The sequence below is a fragment of the Mastomys coucha genome, unplaced genomic scaffold (genome assembly GCF_008632895.1).
Source record: "Mastomys coucha isolate ucsf_1 unplaced genomic scaffold, UCSF_Mcou_1 pScaffold20, whole genome shotgun sequence".
Taxonomy (NCBI): domain Eukaryota; kingdom Metazoa; phylum Chordata; class Mammalia; order Rodentia; family Muridae; genus Mastomys; species Mastomys coucha.
The window spans coordinates 38,470,390-38,494,186 of NW_022196903.1; the positions used below are offsets into that span (position 1 = coordinate 38,470,390).

Here is a 23,797-nt window from a genome sequence, read left to right on the forward strand (position 1 = left end):
TTAGGGCAACATTACACATCTAACATACTTTTAAATAATTATATCAGAATTGCATACCATGTTTTGATCATATAACACTACTGCCCCAACTCTCCCCAGTGGACACTCCATCCCATTCAACTTTGTGCCTCCTTTCTCTGCCCATCCATCAAGGCCAATTTGTCCTGCCCAAATATCCTTTTAGACTGCAGAAGGCTTATTTTCCCAGAAGGCAGCAGAATTGTTTTTAATCCCTATATGCATGGTAGGAGGCCACTTCATTCCTTTTCACTGTCACTGGAACAAAAGAATGCCTTCCAGCACTGAAGAGGGTTTCTCTTTCTACCTCTTTCTAACAGTTGCTGTCATTGGCTTTCTTGATCATAGCTATTCTACTGGGATGAGAGGGAACTTGAAACAAATTTGAATTTGCATTTCCTTCATGGCTAAGGATATTGAACAACTTTTTAGATGTGCATTGTCCATTTGTATTTCTTAAGATCTACCTATTTAATTTGTTATTTGCACAGTACAATGGACACCAATGTGGAAGTTCCTTGTGGAAAGGAAAATAGAACTATTATATGATACAGCTAGAAACTTCCAGGTATACATAGACACAAGGAACTTAAGACAGTCTCACAGAGATAGATCTGCACATTCATGTTACACTTAAAATAGCTTGTTAACATAACTGGCTTAGATGTCAATCAGCAGATGAAAAGATAAGGAACACGTGCTGATTTTATACAATGGAATTCTGAGCAGACTAAAGACAATGAAATGATGACATTTCATGAAAGTAGATGAAACTGGAAATTATTGAGCCAGATGCAGTAAAACAAATGCCACATTTTCTCTCATATGCAGAACCTAATATGTGTATACACATGTTTGTGGTCTCAAAACTAACATAAGGATCATGAGAAGGATGTAAGGAGTCTTAGGAGAGGTAGGGAGAAAGACAGAGAGAGAGAGAGAGAGAGAGAGAGAGAGAGAGAGAGAGAGAGAGAGAGAGAGAGAGAGAATATGATAACAAAGAAGAAAGGAGACAGCCTGAAGGAAGAAGAAAGGTGATCAATTGAAGGAAAGGAGGTAGTGGAGGAGGGGGATGAATGTGAATGAGGTATGACACCTTTGTATAAAGATGCCATATAGAACCCCTCATTTTCTGTATGCATTAGTCACTTGTTGCTCTAACGAAATACCTGATGAAAGCAACTTAAGGAAGGAAGAGTTTAATTTAACTCAAAGTTCGATGGTATAGTCCATCATGGTAGGCAAGTCATGGTGGCCTGAGATTGAGAGAACTGCGTATACTCTCTTTGTAGATGAGAAACAGAGATCAATTAATGTTTATGAAGGAAGACAGGAGAACAAAAGGGTTATATTAGACTTGATGAACCAGGAACATGTGCCTGAGTAATGCCACTCCAGGACAAACTACTGGAGCAGAAATACCTCAGGAGTGATTCAAACAGCAAGTATTTGGGAAATACACCTAGGAATTAACTGTCTAGAAAATAGGTATCTGGATTAAGAGTAATCCCTCAGTAATTAAGCAAGAGCTGACTAAATAATCCCTAGGACTTTTCCTTGGTTATTGGGTAGCTGGCAAGGTCATATTAGCAATTAATAGTTTATTAAAATCCATTTACAGAAAAGAAAAATGGCCTAAAGACACGAAGAACTACATGTTCTCTCATATTTAGATCCTTTCCTCTAATGTGTACATGTGTGTACATATATATATATATATATGCCTAAATATATATGTACATATATATATACACATATATATATGTATATATATATGTATGCCTAAATGTACTGAAATGAGACTGAAAGAGGGTAATGTAGGGCTAAGGAAGGTGCTGATAGGGCAAAGGATACATGTAACATGAAAGAGGAAAAGGGATTCTGGGAGAGGTAACAAGAGCAGATCAAGAGGACACCGAGGAGTGGGGGAAGAAGGTACAAGAGAATCTACTAAAGTACTTGTTTGAAATGCCATATAGTGTTTAATAAGCAAATATGCCAATTAAAATTAAATTTAAAGTTACTGAAATATAAGATACAAAATACAGAAAAAAAGATAATGAGTTAAAAAAATCCTGGCCAGAGCATCCTATATCACAGTAAGACACCATTAAGTTAGAACAGTGAGTGTGGAGGGAGAAATAAGAATACTAAAGCCTATAAACTGTCTTAGTGTTTAGCATCCAGAGACACAGAAATGTAAATGGACATTTATGGGGACTTGAGATATTGGACAAGACACATACACACACATTCACACCATCACTGAATTCATTTTCTCTTGGCTATCTACTGCTGGGCATGAAGCCTAACCTGTAGTGTGGTTCATATGAATGAACTCCTAAAAGGAATCTGTGTCTGCAGAGATTTATTGGCTAATGAGCATGTCAGTACTTCAGAGAGACAGACTGTTACAGGTCCAGAGTCTAATTACCTTATCTTGGTTAAGTTCTGGCTCTCTGGAACAGACATTATTAACATCAGAACTAATGTCTTGTAACAATATATAAAAACCTCTTATAATCTGTTAATTTAGCAGGCAACTACCTTCTATAATCCAAAAGCTAAGAATGCCATCAGATAGCTTCTTGAGTCTACAGGAGAGCTTCCCTCATCTTAGTGGAGCTGCCCCTCTAATTTACCTTCCAGTGAATTTTAAACTTGCCTTGATTCCCAACATCCTGTGTTCTGTAAAACTATATAAGCTTTGTGAAACTGTTTCTACAATGGAACATAGAATTTGGGCAACCTAAATCTATTCCTGGGCTATGGTCAGTCAAAGTGGCTCCAGCATAAACTCCTATTCTCTTTGAGAGCTATGATTTTGTGTGTCAAGATTTATGTAACCACTGAGATTCCATTGGAGAAAATTAAGTTTTCCTTTGTACACATTTATCAACTGGAAACAACTTCTTGATTAGGGATGGAGGTTCATATTCCCCTTCCTGCCCTCAACCCACTTTCAGCACTGGGATCCCAGCTGGCTTGAACCTGTGCATGCCCAGTGCATGGTGCCACAGTCTCTGAGTTCTTATCTGCATTAGTCCTATTATATCTGGAAGACATGGTTAATTTGTTTCATCCATCCCCTTTGGATCTTGAACTCTTTCTACCTCCTTTGCTCTATAGCTCCCTGAATTCGAGGGGAGGGATACCATGAAGACATTCCATTTAGAACTGATTGCTACAAAGTCTCTCACTCTCTGCCTATTGTCCAATTGTTGTTTTAGAAAAAAACCTAGATGTTTTATTTGGCTGTCTTTTTTGATGTGCTTAAAACTCACCTCCCTTAAGTATAAAAGGAAGTTATATACCTCTCCAGAAAAACAAAAAATAATAAACAACAACAACAAACCACCCTGCAATCCTAGGAAGAGGAACACATGCAGATGTGCCCTTAGAACCTCAGCTCTGCTGACCACGTGATCTTGTTCAAGAACAGAGAGATGGATAGGAATTTGAGCAGAGTTCCCAGTAGCCATTCCTCTAAGTGCAAGGCCTACTTTGCAGTTCTTAGAATGTGAGCATGGCTGTGGATCTGCCAACCAGTGTACTCTAAATCCTACATGTTTTCTACACCCATTCTCCAGTCTTCCCAGAAAGGGAAATTTATGGGGACACTGGAACACAAAAACAACTTCTCATGGATCTCCTCTCCAGCTGACACTTAAGAATGTAGGCACAATTAATGAAATTTACGTTGGAGTTTGATACGTTTCCTTTAATGCAGAGATACTTCAAACAAAAAAAAATTAAAATAGAAAGACATCATGCTTGTCCCTTCTCCTTTCTTAGACAGACACCCCCGTGTCTCAAGAATCTCATAAGAAACCCTATTCAGTCAAAGAAGGATCTTAATGTCCTTGTGTAAACTTATGGCTCAGAGCTTCATCTTACCAGACAATAGTGCCAACCAAGGCATCTTTAGAACCACCCTGACATTGCACTTACCAAAAAGAGCAAGAAAAGACAAAAAGGATTTTATTCTTTGAGATTATAATATATCATTTCCCCTTCCCTTTCCTTCCTCCAAGCCCTCTTATATAATTCACCCTTGCTTTCTTTAAAATTAATAGCCTCTTTTTTCATTGTTTTATACACATACACACACATGTATGTATATAATCCTAAATATAACTAGCTCAGTCTGTATATTGTTACTTGTATGAATATATTAAATGATGATCTTTTAGCATTGGAAAATTAATTTCTATTTCTATCATCTTCTCCTGACTGCTGAAATTATTTTCAAAGATAAATAAAGCAAGGGAAGTATCCAGTTAAATAAAGCAGCCTGGTTATCAATTCCAACTTCATGAGGCATCATGGTAAAGGATGATTTAGAGAAGTTTTCTTCCCTAATTTAGATCTATTGAAATAGGGAGTTATCAGTAAAGGTTTCTGGTAAGATATATACTGAAGCTTAGTTTTGAAAAAAAGTTTATACTGTCTGCTAGTTGAATAAAAGAAGAGGCAAAATTCAAGTTTAAGGAAAACAGCTCAAAAGGCTTCAGAGATCCATGCAAACCATGGATTGCAGGGGTATGTCAAAGTACACCTTAGTGTAAGTGCCATTTGGATATTTTACCATAAAATTTTTAATGAGCCCTCGAGTCAACTGAATTCCACCTGTCAATTTTCTGTTTCCTAGCAATAGGAGACATTAATGCTTTGGTTGCAACATAGTCATCAACTCAAATGTCATGGCCTATGGTGATGTGTTGCCAAACACAATGACATTGACCCTAGAATTAAGGTTATTTCTCTGGATCTCTGTCCATGAATACAAACTTCCAATTTTAATAAATTGAAAAATCATAGCAGAAGTATATAAATGACTATTTGCAACCACACACATAAATGACTTGTGTAAGTGTGTATAAAAAGCCAGACAGAGGGAATCTTATGGTTTACTAAAAACAACTTGGAAAAGACTAAACAGTTAATATTAATTGTTGGTCTTCCAGAGGACCCAGGATCAATTCCTAGCATAAATGCCCAGTGACTCACAACCATCTATACTTCCAGCTATTGAATATCTGATGCCTTTGGCCTCCTTGGGTACCTGCACTTACATGCACATATGCACCTTCAGTTAAATATAAATCATTAAAAATAACAAAATCATTTTAAAAACTAAAGAAAAAGCTCAACTCAGAATATATGGTAATTTGTAATTGCTCCCAATCACTATTTTTTTACGAAATAAAATTAAAAGGGCCATATGTTACTCCAAACTTTTGACAAATGATGCCAGGTTTTTTTTGAACAATCAACAGAAGGTAATTTATTTCTGAGAATTCCATCCACAGAACAGGAAGGGAAAAAGGTTCTGTCAGGAACATACTTTATGAAATAGAATAGCCATAAAGAACAATGCCTCTGATTAAATTTAGTTGTAAACTGGCTTCCTGCAGCTGCTAAAAGTGATCTCGCTCTAAGAATTTATTCCAAGCTCAGGAATGACCTGACAAACACAGCTCTTTGCATACACATTTGTCCCTGTTCTTGTACCCCCAAATGATTCAAAGCCATACACGATAACTTCGAGATCTGTGATTTATACCATTTGATAACCAACCAACTCAAATATATTACTAAAGTAATCTAATCAATAATTCAAAAATAAACATACCCTCACAGTCTGTTGTGTAAGGTTTTTTAATACCAAGATTTCTAGAGTAAATATTCTTTTAAATGTGCTAATCATTTCTCCTGTCAATCATTTTGATTCAAAGGTCCAATAGTATTGCCTGCTTACAGAGCTCTGTGATTTGACTGTATAAATACTTTTTAAATAGAAAGTTACAGTAGCAATGACTAATCACTGCTCCATGATCATGTCCATGATCTTGATTAGCTTTGGAGGCTGCTCTTATGGCAGAGACTGGTGATTTCTACTCAATCTGATGGGTGATGATGTAAAGAAGCAGGAGATAGAAGGCTTGGTTTTCTCTTCTTATTCTGATATGCATATATCACTAGAATCTCAGGAAATTGAAGCTGACAATCATTTACTTACATTGTACAAATTAAACAGAACCAAGTACTTGCTCATCCCAAAGGAATGTTTGTGGCTTCCCACGTACTTTAAAGCATAATGAAAACTGTATTTCTTATCTGTGCCTGAAGTACTTGAAAATCATGAAAACAAATCCCATTACTAAGGCAAGTTGTCAGAGGGAGGTGGAATTAACTATTTTATATAGTGAAGGTTATTGACTTCAAATTTATACTCAAATTCTTGACACCAATTTATTCCATAAAAAGGTGTATATATTGTCTTGTCTTATAAAATATCTAATAAGATTGACCCAGCATTTGAATTCTTTTTTTACTGATACAGAAAATGTAGGCCATTTATATGAGCTTTTAAAATCAGTTCTATAACCCTCATTGTTGACACTTTCCAGGACTTACATCAGTTCTAATTTGCATAACTAACAAATATCCAGAAGAAGCCTGTGAGAACCAGTGGCAGATGCCAAATAAAAGGTAAATGCAGGAAGAGGGTGGTTTGTGGTTTGGTTTTTATTGCTGTTGTGACCACCATCACTGAAAAGAGGTTATTTGGCTAACATGTCTGGATCACAGTGTATAAGAGAGGGAACCCAAGGCAGGAACTCAAGCAGGACAAGAACTCTGGAGGCAAGAACTGATACACAGGCCACAGAAGAGCGCTGCTTACTGACTTGCTCCTATGGCTTGTTCATCCTCCTATCTTCTACAGCTCAGGACCACCTGCCCATGGGTAGCACAGATCACAATGGTACATTCTTAAATCAAGAAAATATCACAACAGTTTTGCCCACAGTCCAATTTTATTGAGGTATTTCGGCACCTAAAGTTCCCTCTTCTCATGTGACCCTAGTGCTGGGGGTCTTCCCTGGCTCTCCTTTGCTGACAGAGCCTGCAGGAGAGATAAGAAGTCAGCGAGTGGAGGGAGGGATTCAGGCAGTGGTTTAGGGAATTGTAAAGAGCTCTGAGGTTTCACAGAAAAAAAAAACAAGACTAACAATTATTCAAGAAGTACAGATTATGTGTTTGATTTTTCATTACATATCCAGGTTTACAAGTTCAGTCATAATTAGAAAGTACAAACAAAACAGATTTTATTTTTATCATCAGCCCTATAACTCCAACTTAAATAATCTAAGGAATGTCACCTCCAAAGCAAACACACATTATATGACAGCCTGCTTTTAAGCTAGAAGTGTTTGTAGTTTGAAAGCACTCCAAACAAACAGAAAATATCTGGACTATTCTTTATATGAATAGCAAAAACTGATACCTAACTCATTTTACTATATGTTGCATTATCGATGCTATAAAGTAGGAGAAGTTTTAGTCAATCTATCTTATCTTACTGAGTTTTATTCCTCCAGGGGTATATCATGTATGACCCCCTATCTTTAACCTATATCTTCAGAGAACTCTAAACTTATCATAAAGGGAACGCCTTGAATCTGTAACCTGTCCTCCTGGACAGTCAGTTTGTCAATTGTCTGCTTACCCTGCACCAATTATACTGACTGAGTTTGCTCAGTCAGTATACCCTGAGAAGATGCCTGGATGCTTCATGTACTACATACTTATATGTGCTTAATAATCTTCAGAGCATTAGAAAGACTTCCAACTAGGACCGGGAAAAGATAATTTTACTATTTTTCCAAAAGGACTCAGACATAATTTTCTCAGAAAAGGACATAAAATTAATCATAATGCAAAGTCCCCAAGAATGAAAGACACAGAGATCAAAACCCAAACGTGGGAAATAGGAATGACAGTGACTGCACATTCAGCCCAGCTTTGCTGGAACTGTGTCAGACAGCTGTGCTGGCTTAGTGACTCTCGCCATTTCTAGTAGATATGCCTGTACCACCCTAGCTTGGGTCAAGTTCAGAAAAATTAGCCAGCACAGATATGTTAATTGTGTTGAATACATACACAAATATATAATTCCCCAATCATCAGAAGATTACATACCAGCAAAAACAGCAAACTACTGATACATATTAATATGACCATATGCACAAGTATTTGGTAAGGAAGAGAAATCCAACCCAAAGAACTGCAAGGTATAAGAGTTTGTTATGTGACACCATACAGGGCTGAGAAGGCCACTGGTCAAATTCAAAGAGATAGGACCCAACTTCTGAGGATAATAAACATGTTTTACACCTGATTGTGGTAATGACTACAGAATTGTACATCTCTTCAAAGATAACTAAATTGCAAGTTTACAGCCAAAAATTATACCCAACCAATGCTAAGTAAAACTAAAAAGGAATTAAGGGTCAAACACTACATCTTACAATGAAACCATAATTTGAAAAGAGCTTGAAATCATTGTATATATAGTACAAGTATATAACAGTTCTTAGAGCATGAGTGTGACCCTCCCACAAACTCCCAATAACAAACCTTTGAAAGGTCATCCTGAATTTTCTATGCTTATGTACTATTTTATTATTAGTCAATGTATTACTATTTATCAGAATTTCTCTAAACACTCCACAGATAGTAATGTCTTCCTGAAACCCTTGACATAAGCAAGGGTAGCCCAAGTATTCCAAGTGGCCATAAGCATTGCACTAGTGTAGCCGCACATTCAGATTGAATCTAAGGTACCGCACTCAAAATTCCCAACCTGGAGCAACTGCCACCTGCCATGGAACAGACAGGAGAAATGTTTGGCTTACTTATGACATGTCGCTACTTCCCCTGAAGGCATAAAGGGCGCTTGCTACCAGATGCCTGAGTTGGTTATGCTGGTGAAGGATTTAAAAGCTGACTTAGGAAGTAGCCCACATGGATGTTTGCTTAGCTATTTATCATTTTTCATTTTTGTTGGTATGGTATTCAAGTTATTGTCTATGTGCACATGTGAGTGTGGGTGCACATGCAAATACATGCCTGTGGAGCGCAGACATCTCTCTCGAGTATCTTCTTTCACATTTTTAATAAGGAGGGCATTTCTTTGTCTGTTTGTTTGGAGTACTGAGGGGCGTGCCATGGTGTGCACATACAGGTTAAAGGACAACTTGCAGGAGTTAGTTCTCTCTGGTTACCATGTGGTATCTAGGGCTCTACCTCAGGTTGTTATGTGAGTACTAGAGACCTGAACTTAGGCCTTCCGTACTGATTAAGCTGTCTCTGAGGGCTCGGTCATTTCAATTGGATTTTTATCCTGGTTTATGTGGAACACAGTTTAATAGGGATAAGTGGGGTCATAACAGTCATCCTCTGGGAAGTGTGGCCAATCTGCTGATAGGAGACCGGGAAATAGAAAAAACTGAAAGTTTGAAAAGGGAACTCTTTCCAGTGCTACGTCTTGTGCATTCTAGAGAATCACCTCATCTAACCACTGAGTTATATCCTCTACTCTGAAATCTTAAAAGTTAGAAAATTAAGGCAAGATGTATTCTGTTATTCTTACCAAACAAATCTGCCCTTCTGTCCTATCACTGAGCAATAGTGCTTGGCAGAGAACCTTTTGTAAAATTGCAGGATCATCTCTGAGATGCCTGTCTTTTAAATTACAGTATTCCTTCCTATGCATCTTAGCTACCTAAAGTAATGTTTACATAAAATTAACCTGTAAGACTTCCTATTCAGATTTCTGTATGCATCATTTACTCAGAGAAACAAAGATGAAAACAATCCTCATCATTTCAAATATCCTTAGACAGAACACCATCAAGTCATAGCTGTTTCCTGAGACTGTTCTGCAAATTAGCCTAAGAAATCTCTAAATCCCAGTCACAAATAACACACACACACACACACACACACACACACACACACACACACACTGTCCACACTTAGCACTGATATACATAGTGTATGCTGTTCTCAAACTATTAATGAATTCAAATCTAAGTATCTTGCTCAGAATAAGATACATTTGATAGGAATTAGAATACAAAATAGTGCAGGAGTCTGTCATAAATGAAACATAAGATAAGTAAATTTAAGCAAAAATAAATATTTTAGATATAAAACATTTATATTAGATATAATTATAATGGTACAAAAATAATATATGCAATTATGAAATATTTCTTCAGCATTAACATACTTAAAATCTGATTTTACATGTGAGAAATCCCTTGCTAAAAAAATAGTTTAGTCTCAGTGACATCTCTGCTGTCACTGAAATCATATCAATGAAAGAACATTAATTCAATAGGTTTTCAGATGCTCATTAGTGCACTAGATATTAGAGGCATGCAAAGATGATTAAGTGTGATTACCAAAATCGAGCAGTTCACCACCCAGTGAAGGGTATAAGGCACATCTTCACAAGATAAAATGAGATAGTAAATAATTAAAAAACATTATGCAAAGTTAGGAAGCAATAGATCACTAGAAATTTATAATCTAGTAAAGGACATAAGTCCTTACAACTCTAAATCAAGGTAAAATGGGAATGGGACATTGTGATTTATAGGCAGGAACACAGTAAATGAGACAAGTTGGGGCAGGCCGGAAGGAGAGGCATGCTCAGGTACACACTCAACGCCAGCTGAACACTGGTCTACAGACAGCATTGCTACAAGAAATGCTGGTGTCCTCCATTAATACTACCAAATAACCAGCACTGCACAGGGTCTTCAAGCATTGATTCATCTGTTCAGAACACAACCTGCATAGCTCTGTCTACAAGGTAAGCCATGAGACAAGGCTCAAGCTAAATACGAGAGTAGAAGAACACGGCATGTTTAGGACAACTCTCTTTGTGTAGAAATCAAAGAAAATAATTAGATGTATCTGAAAAGATAACCAAAACTCTAGGTAGGGAGTTTAGCTTTTACCCATGAGACACAGGAAAATCTCTCTCAACAAACAATCACATAGGCACATACAAATATGTACCCATATGCACACACCATTGAACTACAATGATCCCATTTCTCATAATTTATTATACTGAATATTTTCTTTCTATATAACTCTAGAACATAGTACATGCATTTTTTAATAGACTATTCTAGCATACAAATAACAGGTTAAATCATAACCTCATCAAACATGTCGCTGTACTTTGTCTCATTTCCTCTCTGAGCACACTTACCTTCTTCTACCCTCTTCCTTTTCTATGTGTTCCCTTGATCCTCCCCATTAAACGCAACTTCTACTTTCTTTTATTAATTTACTTTATGTAAATGTGTGACTGCCTGTGTGCATATATGTATACTCTATGTATGACTGGTGCCCACAGATACCATAATAGAGCAGTGGATCCCCTGAACCTGGAGATATACAATGTGGTGAGCTACCAGATAGAGCTGGGAAACGAACTTAAGTCCTCTCCAGAAACAGCAAGTGTTTGTAACCACTGAGCAACCTCTCTAGCCCCATCCACTCCTTTTTTTAATTGCATATATGTCATCAAGCCTATAGATGTGATTTCAATTCCTAGAACCCACATAGAGAAATGAATAACTGACTCAGCATAAACTATCCTCTGAACTGCATATTCATGCTGAGACCATACAAGTGTGAATACATATACTAAATAAGCTAGTAAGTAAACAAATGTTAAAAAGTATGTTTTAATTATTTTTCAAGAAGTTAGGCGACTCCTGTGAGTTTATCGGTCTGTCCTGTATTTTACTACACTGGTCTACAGGCTTGTTTCCATGTTAGCACCAAGTTGCTTTTGTTACTGTGGCTCTGTGGTACAATTTTAGATTGGTTATTTTACTGTCTCAGTCACTACCCTTTCTGCTACAGATAGACTTAGTTATCCATTTCTTCTATGTTTCCATATAATTGTTGAGACTCATTTTACTAGCCTTGTGTTCCATGCCATTGATACTTTCATAACTATTTCACTGAATCTATAGATTCCTTTCAGTGTCAAAGAAAAACAAGAATCTTCTAAACCTTAAAGCATTCACCAGTAAATATTAAGGCAGAAATTCACTTAAAAATTAATTAAAACAACAGTAAGTAGAATCCATCATAGAGTTGATTCTTTGAAAAAATAGAAAAGATTAACAAACCAGCCAAAGAAAGAGGGAGGTAACCAAAAACAGTCAAATGAGAGATGATAAGGGGGTTAGTTGACAAAGTCCAGAGAAAGAGAGTGTATCATTAGTAAGTACTTAAAATACATTCCAAACATCTGAACTATTCAGAATAGGTCAGTAATGCCTAGGTATATATGGCCTGCCAAAATTAAGTCAAGATGATATAAGTCTTTAAGTAGATACATGACAGTTAAGAAGAATGAACTCCTCTTAAAAAGCCAGGTAGGAAAAGGAAGTTCACAAGCAAATGGGAGTCAGTGCTAACTCTTGAGAAAAAGAGCTAAGACCATTGGCCTCACACTGCTTCATAACATAAGAAAGGTGAGTGCAGGACAGACCTCTGGAGCTCCCAGGGACTGGACCTCCAACCACATATGTGGCAGAGGATCGTCTTGTTGGGCATCAGTGGGAGGAGTGGCCCTTGGGCATAAGGGGGTTCCATGTCTCAGTGTAGGGGAATGCCAGGGCGGGAAGGAGGGAGTGGGTGGGTGGGGGAGCACCCTCAAAAAGGCAGGGGGTAGGGAGGATGGGATAGGGGGTTTCTGGAGTGGAGATCTGGAAAGGGGAAAACATTCGAAATGTAAATAAAGAAAATATCCAATAAAAGAAAAAAAAGTGAGGGCACTACCAATCCCATTCTATGAAGTCAGTGTTAGTTTCATAACAAAATAGGATGGGCACACACAGACCATGTTCTCTGGTTAGGGGTAATTTTTCTTTGATACTGAGATGTATTGTTAGATTATTAATTTGAGATCTCTCTGAAATCAAAACCATTCTAAATTTTATGGAATGTTCATATGGAATAACTCTCAAATATTCACTTTTAAACTGATTATGTAAGATAGCTGAGCAACTATCAAAGAAAGGGAGCTTTTGTGTATCTGATTACACTCACTTGAACAAGTAATTGCAGGCAAGTGAATAATAACTTCTATTGTTTTAAAGAGAAGAATCAATAGACAAATTCTATGAAACTGCTGTATAAGAAGAAGTAATAGATACTTTTTAATTTTTATCTTTTTGTTTCTTCCAATCCATTATTATACTGATTACCATTCTTTGCTTTTGCAATAGGAAGATGTATTTGTTTGTTTTTTACTTTTTATCAAACAAAATCTGATTACTGAAGGTAAATTGATTTTAGTAATAGAAGTAAAGCCTGATAAATACTTAAGTAAGGTGGCTTGGACTTGAGGCATTTACTAGGAGGAGGAAGTCATACAAAGAACTACAAGTACTGTATGACTATTCTGCAGGAAGCATATGAAGTACACTGACAGCTCGGGGAATGCAAGCTTCCAGAGATGAAGGCATCAGAGGAGAGGAGCCCCAGACAGAGTGCTAACAATAACATGGTAGTGAACAAGACAAATCAACTCAGAGGCTTTCAGTACAGTGTATCCATGTCCAACAACACTGTACTGTAAGATTAGCAGTGTGCTGCAAATAAAGTTTCATGCTTACCACTCTGACGGCAACAAAATGTAATCAAGATCCTGAGCAAGGATGAGGGTCCAGTGCAGAACTGGAGCTACCAGTGGGAAGATGCTCAGCTCGCATCCAGGCCAACCAAGGCTACCTAGAATCTCACCCAGTTGGTGAATCAAAATTTATCTTTCAAGCTTTTAGAGCACTAACTAGCCTTGTATTCTAAAAGTACTTAGTGAGAGAACATTAGATCCACTCATTCCTCAAAAGGCGTATTTCTAGTGTTTAACTATGTATTTCCTATGCTCCACAATAACTAGTCATTGCATTTCTGCTAACTGAAAACAGCTAAAGTCAGCAGATACTTCTGTGCCTTCTGACTCAGTGCATCTCAGAGGCACCAAACCCAAGCCCATGCCACTACGGTGTAGACTGTCTTCCCTTGGTGTTCAGACATCACCTCCTTCCTTCTCTCGCAGTCCTCCACCTCTCCTGTGTACATATGGTCCACAGCCCAGTTCCTATCCAGAGTGCCGCCTCCTGAGGTCCTACAGCACTGCATTCTCCTGAGCCTCCCAGAGTGTTCTGACCACCTCAATTGTCACCTCCATCTTCTCTCTCCTGTGGCTCGGTTGAGGAGCAGGGCAACTGGCAGGCCTAGCCAAGGCCAAAGGCATACTCTCATTTTGTTTAGGTGCTCCATGAAGGCTAGCTTCATCATTGACTGATGTTCAGAAGCAGCGTGACAAGCAGCGGAGGTAACACATCAGGCCTTGCCTCTCAATCATAAGGAGAGGAACCCAGCAATGAGTCACTTACACTGCTATAGATAACCCTGCTGTCCCTAGATAACTGTGCCATCCCCTGCTTCTACCTTGGTCTTTTCTTCTACCTCAAATGTATAAATGCTTCATGTTGTCTTCAACTGGACATTGTTCTTTAAAACAAATCCATTTTTGTTGAATAATTACAGAGCTCTATAGTGTAGGCATGCTTGCTAATGAATAAAAATATGAAAAAAAAAATGGCCAGCCTCAGCCCACAAACTGTAATTTGGCCTTTTAAAGCTCAGAGTTTTGTTGGTGTTTTATTTTGCTTTATATTGTAAGGGCTTTTCGTTAAAAAATGCAATTAAGAGGAATTATGTGTAGTCACCTGCATCCAATTAGTTTTACTGGTTAGGGCCTAGAAGTAATAAGATTTATTCAAAAAATTTAATTTCCATGCAAAGCGGTTAGTTTCAGTTATCACTTCTAGGGACTCTACCCTTCCCCAGGCCAACCATCTCCCAAGGCATTAGAATGAGAATAACTGCAAGCATCATTGCAACCTAAAAACAAGTGAATATTAAATACATTGTTTCACTTAACATCTTCATGTGTAGACAAACACTTGTAAGATAAACTATACACACTCCTGAAGGCCTTCAATAAGATTACTTGTAAATTTGACTGGGCATAACAACTGTGATCCCAACACACAGGAGGCAGATAACCTGTGAGCTTGAGGCCAGCTTGGCCTACATAGTGAGTTCCAGGACAGCCAGGGCTATACAGCGAGAACTTGTCTCAAAACACAAAACAAGAAAACCAAACAAACACAAGGTTATTTATAATGTCATGAAGAATAGTTTATTATTTTTAATTAATTAAAATAATATAAAAAATAATGTTATTTGTTTCCAAAATCACTAACGTTTTGCTTTGAAATATGAATAAAAGTATTCCATTTTATCTTTGCTACCAATGCTTGGCTCAACTAAATAGAATACCCAATATAAAGATGTGTAAATGTTCATTGGCATTTCAGATGATTCTCATAATCAAGGAGTAGGTGGAAAGTTCTGTGTTAATACTTGCCAAGTTCTGTTTTTAATTATGTTCTTGAGTTGTGTCTACTATTAGAGAAATAATATTCAATTGCCATATTCCTGAGCTGTGTCTACCAATAGGGAAATAGTGTTTAAATGCCAACTACTTGGTAGCAACCAGGCTATAGGCATGAGACAAACAACACCCAGTTTACAACCTTTGCCTCTGGGACATGATTCCCTATTCTAAACTATGTGACAAGGCACTTTTTAAAACAACTTGGATGTTTTTCAGATATGGTCCATGTCAGGTATTTGTTAGAGAAACTTGCAAAGTTGTGTAGTAAATAAGTAAATGAAATTTAACTGTCCTAAGCTGTCACTATTATTGTCCTTTTGACTGCAGCCAGTCTCCAGACATTAGCAATAGCATCTGATCTCAAAGGAAACACGACTTCTTCACAATATGCAACCAGCTGCTCTCAACACCACCTCCGGTATTAGAAAGCTGAAGTTAAACATTTTGATGTTACAAAGAAAAATACATGATTTCAAGCCACATATGTTTAATGCCCACACAGGGCCTGTTATGCCATAATATTTTTATTTTTGTTTTGGAAGCAAGCAGGCAATTTCTCAAATGCCAGCCCTTTCAGTATAGCTACTAACACATACGAGAATGAGAATGACTTAACAGTGTATTTACAAACAGCGAGTTTTCACAAATTGTGGACTCAAATCTACAACACGAATTCCTGTGTTTGCAAATGTGTTGGGCCACAAACACATTCACATCTGAACTAGTTTGAAAATCTGTTTCTATCAAACATGTTCTCTCATTGAAAAATATCTTACCATACAAAGGTCAAGAAACCAGAACAATGGAGAGAGCCATTTATTTGATAGACTCTCTCCAAAAATAAATGCCTGTAACTCAGAAGTAATTAAGAAACAGTAAGTCCTACTGAGATTTATTCAATGCTAATATAAAACCTCACATTTTCTACAGCAGACTATCTATTTCTTCTCTAGGAGTCCAGTTTGTATTCATTTAAAGTATATTAGTACCAACATAAATAGTCATTTTAGGTTTTACTTTAGACATCAACAAATTTCAATACATGATAATGTGACTTAACTAGGTTTTAAAGTAATAGAATAGAAATTTTAATAAAAGAATAAAGCTGATTTTAATTCTAAGAGGCCTCATTCCTAGAGAGAAATAATGCATCATGGTTACACAGCTAATCCCTCTCACAGAGGTGGTTTCCTACGATGAACATGAAGAAAAAGAAACAGTCACCATAGACTGATTAAAAATGAGGAGCAGCAGAAGTGAGGAGCATGCAGACACTGACTTGCTGGAACTTACCTTTCTCTCTCTCCTTCAGTGAGATCATATAAGTGGTTGGCACCTCCATCAGCACAGGCTCTTAAGAGAGCTTCAAAAAGAAAGAATACAGATCATGTCAGTAAGGATGGCAAAGCCAGCCACGTCACGTGAGCATCACTACAAAGCCAGCACTCAGAGCACACTGCCACACTACGCCGGATCATGGCATTTACATGATGGCATGTCTGTTGTTCTTACAGGTGACTCTACATAGGAAGTCAGAACCACTCACAGGCTCTTAGCATCTTCTCCAGGCCCTGGAAACGGGTGGAGAAGGTGTGCTGCTAGCCTCTCCTACATTTTCCCCCTCTGTAATTACAGAAGCTGGGTTTGGGCTTATGAAGGCAGCAGGTTACAGCTTCTGACAGTCAGTCACTCTGATGATGTTAACATGCTGGCCTTGGAATTCTACTGGGAGCGGTGCATTCAAGTGGCAGCCTGTCTCATTGTGCCTCATTTGTCTTTTCTCTAGAACATTGAAGACCTTCCTTTTTTTCTGATGTTTTGTACTTCAAAATTATGCCTAAGCAAACCGTGCTTCCCAAATCTGAGGAAGGATCTCTCTCAGGTTCTGATGAATCTAAGTCATCTTAACTTAATTTCTTTCTGTCTTCCATCCTGTTTAGCTTTCTGTCTCTGGAGGAAGGATCTCTCTCAGGTTCTGATGAATCTAAGTCATCTTAACTCAATTTCTTTCTGTCTTCCATCCTGTTTAGCTTTCTGTCTCTGGGAATCCCACTGAAACATTTCTGTGGAGAATCTTACCAGCCCTTGACCTTTCTCGAAATGTTTCATTCTTGTCTTTCCTCTGTATGTGACCTTCCTTCAATTCTCCTTCAATTTATAAAACCTTTCTTCAATTATGTCAAATATCAATATTATGTTAATAATTGTATGTTAATATTAGTAGTTAAGATTACTGTTTTTAAACTATTAAATCAATTTTCAAGAAAGGACCTTTATGACATTGTGTTGCTACTTTCTAATGCTTCTATTTTAAATAAAATAAAATGAGATAAAACAAAAACTAACACACTGGAACTAGACAAAACAAAGAGAAGGCACAAGAAACAAAGGGTGACTCTTCTCACACTTAGGAATTCCATTAAAAACACTAAACTGGAAGCCATAATATATATGTAAAAGGCCTTGTGTAGAACTGTGCATGCTGCCTGGGTGTCTGAGAGTTCATGTGAGATTTGATCATGTTGATTTAGAGAGCCTTGGCCTCATTTACTTATTTTTTTTTTAAATTCTTGCCCTAGGAGTTAAGATCGATGTATTTTTTTTTTTTTTTTTATCCTATGGAGTAGGATGGTTGCAAGATATTGGTGATTTAACAGGATATCATAGCAATTTCTTTACCTTCTTTTTCTTCTCTTCTGCCCCTATGCAATATTAAGATCAAACCTTTTAATATTAAGTACATTGTTTATTTTTTCACTGTAGATTTATACAAGAGTAATCAGTAGTAATGATGCTACAGCCCCAAATTTATGCTGTCTTGAAATTTCCCCCACCAAAAAAATTAGTTCAGTACTTATGTCTCAAGCAAGTGGCAGAATATAGCCAGACTGCTTTTTCAAAATATTTCATGAATAGCTTGTATCCCAATTGCTAATAGAGTCTTTATTCATTTCTGCAGGTTTCCACTGTCTGTGTTACTCTCAACAGTATTGTCTTCCAGGCTTCAAATAAAACAGCTCATTAAGTTCCACTCACAGTATTCCACTGATTTCCTAGTCCAAAGTTTCAATGTCTTCCACACTAAGTCATTAGCATGAGCAAATGCCTAAGACAGAAATAACTTCAGTAGAAACAAACCACTCTGCTGACCTACTTCTTCATTTTAAAACCATGGATCACCTTCCTATATATTTAAGAAGATTTATAACATTCAACTCTAACTTTTGATATGTTAACATCAGAATGTAATGGATACCTATCAAAGTCTATGGAAAAGCCCATCAAAAGTCCATTTTACCTGTGATCCCTGTTATATATGAAACAATATCAGGCTAAGGAAGTAAAACACTAAGTTGTAGCTTGAGCGTCTACACTATAGAGTAGGCTCATTAAACAATTAGTAAATTAATAATTAAATCTAGTCACAGAACATGAACACACTGGGCATTTAGTAAGCAGTTTAGCAGTTTTCTCTGCTTTTTGTTAGAATTTTTTAAAATATGAGAAGTTTACATTTTAGAAAAGAACAGCCCAGGCTCCTACACAATATGAAATGAGAGCAGAGTCTATAGAAACAACCCAGAGGGAGGGCTAGCTCCATTAGACGCCCTAAGCATTTGTAATCACCGGAAACCAGGAATAAACAGAAGTGCATAGAATTTGTGGCACATTTCCTACATATCAAAATCATCATCAGTGAAGAGGGAGAAATGAACTCACATAAAATAGCAAAATATCACTGATTGGGGAGCATAAAAAGACTGATTAATAGAAACAGATGGTAAACGATCAGTAATTACCCTCAGAGTATAAAAAGTAATTCTCCATAAACAAAATTAACAAGTATATGAGATCTTTTATGTGAAAATTTATTTACTAAAGCAATATAAAATGAAAGAAATAGTGTCTAATTGGTAAAAATTAACAAGTATAATGATATCAGTTTCCATACTATATTACATAGCAAAGATCAGCTGAATTCAACATGTAAGTCTTTTTAAGAGCCAGGGGTGAAGATCTGGGATAAAGTGCTGACCTAGCAACTATGAGGCATGGTCTTGTCACCAGTGATATCACAGACAAACACACAAAACAAAGTCAACAAAATACAGGTACATTTTCATTTGTTAGGCATCCAAGAACATGTTGCTGTGAAAGAAAATGGGGTGAGAAGCAAATGTATGTAGGTCCTCTAGACTAAAAAAAGCTTCCTTTGCAATGGGCAGATAGAGGCAGCACCAAAGGAAGAAACGTAAAGGAGGTGAACACACCCAGCTCTGCTCAAATTCCCATTGTTTATTTCAATAAAAAAAAAAATTGAGTTGTTTTATATCAAGCAACATTTATAACACTTATATTTATTGTTATAACATTTTGTAAATTTTAAGGAATATAACAAAAAAGATATTGTGGGTATTGAAGGGGGGTATCTGGGAGGAGTGGGGGCAAAAAGGGAAACAAGAATGTGATTTAATTCTATTTACTTAAAATATGTTTTAAAATGTTAACAAATTCAGATAAATTGAAATCATGTAACTTTTCTCATCATAATGCAATAAAAGTTTAAAAAATTTTGAAGACTTATTGTCTCTAATATATTTTACGTAATAGATTTAGGGAAGTTTCTGAAAAGACAAACACTTAGTAACTAAATGTATCCATATTATCAAGGTTATAAGAGGAAAGTGAGTTAGAATAATGACTAAGGAAAAGTACAGACTACCGTCTTGTAACACATGAGTTAGAAATGGGAATATATTCATTCTGAAGGGGAAACAAAATCCACTTTCAAAACAATTTGATTCCCATAAGGTACCATAAAAATGTTAGTTACTTTTTAAAGGTTTATTCACAAAAATATTTTCAAATTTTACAAATATATAAATAAAATTAATTTCAAAAGAAAATACCTGAAGAATATAGAAACAATGATGGCATAGGTTCACACAAGGCAATTTGAAAAACGTGCAACACATATAACCAATAAAGGAAACGACTATGGAACAGAACCAGAAGTGGAGGGCATGCTAAAGGAGGAGTCAGATAAATCACAATAAATTGGTCCCAAAATGTCCATTCATCATAATTTAAACTGTCCTAAGCATTACTGCATGAGTTAGCTCTTAATGTAAAATGTCCGTTAGCTTATACAGCAAAATTTTTGCAGATTGTCTGGTAATGGTTGAACAGTTATTTACTATGCTTCAGGTTGATAAACATCTGAAAACTAAAACACACTAAAAACCAATGGAGCAAATTTTCTATCTGAGCAACTCTGGTATGTTAAAGATATCTTTAAGTATTGTTTTTTATCTCAGCATTTAGCCATATTAACAAAAAAGAACTGCACTCACAATTACAGGTAAATTGGCTATTTCAAAATCTTCCGTTGAATAAAACTAAAGAGAAATAATTTCACTTACTGCAAAGTATACTATTAAAGTAATTGCAAGTATTTATATGAAAAACACAAAAACAGAAAAAGAAGAGGAGGTGGAGAGGAAGAAAAAAATCTAGAACACTTTAGTTATTAAAAAAAAAACACTGGAGTTCGATTTTGGTCCCAATATCTATGAATTCTGATTATCAGAATGTTTTTAAGCTAACCCCTATAACTCTAATTCTAATAGAAAACCACCAAAATTACTATGGTGTATGACACCAAATTAACATAAAAATCCAGAAAAGACAGAAAGACAATGTAGATAAAGCAAGAAGGGAGGAGCAAAGGAAGATGTGCTAACTTGTACAGACAACTCTGCACATTTTCAGTATTTTAAAATGTTCTTCCAGTGTATCTGGTTTTATGTGGAGGTCCTTGATCCACTTGGACTTGAGCTTTGTACAAGGGGAGCTAGGAGAGGAGCGATTTGCATTCATCTACATGCATATTGCCAGTTGAGCAAGCACCATTTGTTGAAAATGCTGTCTTATTTCCACTGGATGGTTTTTGCTCCTTTGTCAAAGACCAAGTGACCATAGGTGTGTGGGTTCATTTCTGGGCCTTCAATTCTATTCCACTGATTCACTTGCCTTTCGCTGAACCAATACCATGCAGGTTTTATCACAACTGCTCTGTAGTACAGCTTAAGGTCCAGGATTGTGATTCCACCAGAGGTTCTTTTATTGTTGAGAATAGTTTTCACTATCCTGGTTTTTTTCTTATTCCACATGAATTTGCAAATTGCTCTTTCCAAGTGAGTGAAGAACTGAGTTGGAATTTTGATGGGGATTGCATTGAATCTGTAGATTGCTTTTGGCAAGAAGGCAATTTTTACTATATTAATCCTGCCAATCCATGAGCATGGGAGATCTTCCCATCTTCTGAGATCTTGAATTTCCTTCTTCAGAGACTTGAAGTTCCTGTCAAACAGATTTTTTTCTTGCTTAGTCAGAGTCACACCAAGGTATTTTATATTATCTGTGACTATTGTGAAGGGTGTTGGTCCCTAAATTTCTTTCTCAGCCTGTTTATCCTTTGTGTAGGGGAAGGCCACTAATTTACTTGAGTTAATTTTATACCCAGCTATTTTGCTGAGGTTGTTTATCAGGTTTAGAAGTTCTCTGGTGGAATTTTTGGGGTCACTTAACTATACTATCATATCATCAGCAAATAGTGATAATTTGACTTCTTCCTTTCCAATTCGTATCCCTTGGATATCCTTTTGTTGTCTAATTGCTCTGGTTAGGACTTCAAGTACAATATTGAATAGGTAGGAAGAGAGTGGGCTGCCTTGCCCATCCCTGGTTTTAGTGGAATCATTTCAGGTTTCTCTCCATTTAGTTTGATGCTGGCTACTGGTTTGCTGTATATTGCTTTTACTATGTTTAAGTGTGGGCCTTGAATTCCTGATCTATCCAAGATTTTTATCATGAAGGGGTGCTGGATTTTGTCAAATCTTTTCTCAGCATCCAATGAGATGATCATATGATTTTTTTCTTTGAGTTTGTTTGTGTAGTGGATTATATTGATGGATTTCGGTATATAGAACCATCCCTGCATCCCTGGGATGAAACCTACTTGACCATGAAGGATGATCGTTTTGATGTGTTCTTGGATTCAGTTTGCAAGAATTTTAATGAGTATTTTTGCATCGATATTCATAAAAGAAATTGGTCTTAAGTTCACTAAAACTAATAGAAAACAAAGTGGAGAAGATCCTGGAGCATATAGGCACAGAGGAAAACAGAACAGAAGACTAATAGCTCATGCTCTAAGATCAAGAATTGACAAATGGGATCTCATAAAATTACAAAGCTTCTGTAAGGCAAAGGACACTGTTAATAGGACAAAACAGCAACCAACAGATCGGAAAAAGATCTTTACAAATCCTATATCTGATAGAGGGCTAATATCCAATATATACAAAGAACTCAAGAAGTTACACTCCAGAGAATTAGATAACCCTATTAAAAATGGGGTACAGAGCTAAACACAGAATTGTCAACTGACGAATACCAAATGGTTGAGAAAAACCTAAAGAAATATTCAATATCCTTAGTAATCAGGGAAATGCAAATTAAAGCAACCCTGAGATTCCACCTCACACCAGTCAGAATGGCTAGGAAAAAAAACTCAGGTGACAGTAGATGCTGGAGAGGTTGTGGAGAAAGAGGAACACTCCTTCATTGCTGGTGGGATTGTAAGCTGGTACAGCCACTCTGGAAACCAGTTTGGCAGTTCCTATGGAAATTGGACATAGTACTACCAGAGGACCCAACTATATCACTCCTGGGCATATACGCAGAAGATGCTCCAACATGTAATAAGACACATGCTCCACTATGTTCATGGCAGCCTTATTTATAGTAGCTAGAAACTGGAAGCAAACCAAATGTCACTCAACAGAGGAATGGATACAGAAAATGTGGTACATCTACACAATGGAGTACTACTCAGCTATTAAAAACAATGAATTTATGAAATTTTTATGGAAATGAATGGATCTGGAAAATATCATCCTGAGTGAGGTAACCCAATCACAGAAGAACACACATGGCATGGACTCTCTGATAAGTGGATATTAGCCCAGAAGCTCAGAATACCCAAAATATAATCCACAAACCATAAGAAACTCAAGAAGAAGGAAGACCAAAGTGTGGATTCTTCGTTCCTTCTTAGAAGGGGGTACAAAATTCCCATCTAAGGAGTCACAGAGATAAACTATGGAACAGAGACTAAAAGAAGGACAATCCAGAGACTGTTCCACCTGGGAATCCTTTCCATATTCAGTCATCAAACCCAGACACTATTGTGGATCCCAGCAAGTGCTGGCTGACAGGAGCCTGATATAGCTGTCTCCTGAGAGGCTTTGACAGTTCCTAACTAATACAGAAGTAGAGATTCACAACCATCCATTGGACTGAGAATAGGGTCCCCAATGAAGGAACTAGAGAAAGGACCCAAGGAGCTGAAGGGAT

The 23,797-nt window shown here is 36.9% G+C and overlaps 1 protein-coding gene across 2 annotated transcripts in view; it reads right to left on the reverse strand.

Annotated features, from left to right (window-relative positions):
- Nucleotides 1-23,797, reverse strand: part of Tpk1 (thiamin pyrophosphokinase 1) — a 364,719-nt gene that overhangs the window by 225,651 nt on the left and 115,271 nt on the right. For both annotated transcript variants that reach the window (XM_031381704.1, XM_031381705.1), the window contains one exon: nt 16,670-16,739. In XM_031381704.1, coding sequence (XP_031237564.1) covers nt 16,670-16,739 — 70 coding nt within the window. The remainder of the gene's footprint in view (nt 1-16,669; nt 16,740-23,797) is intronic.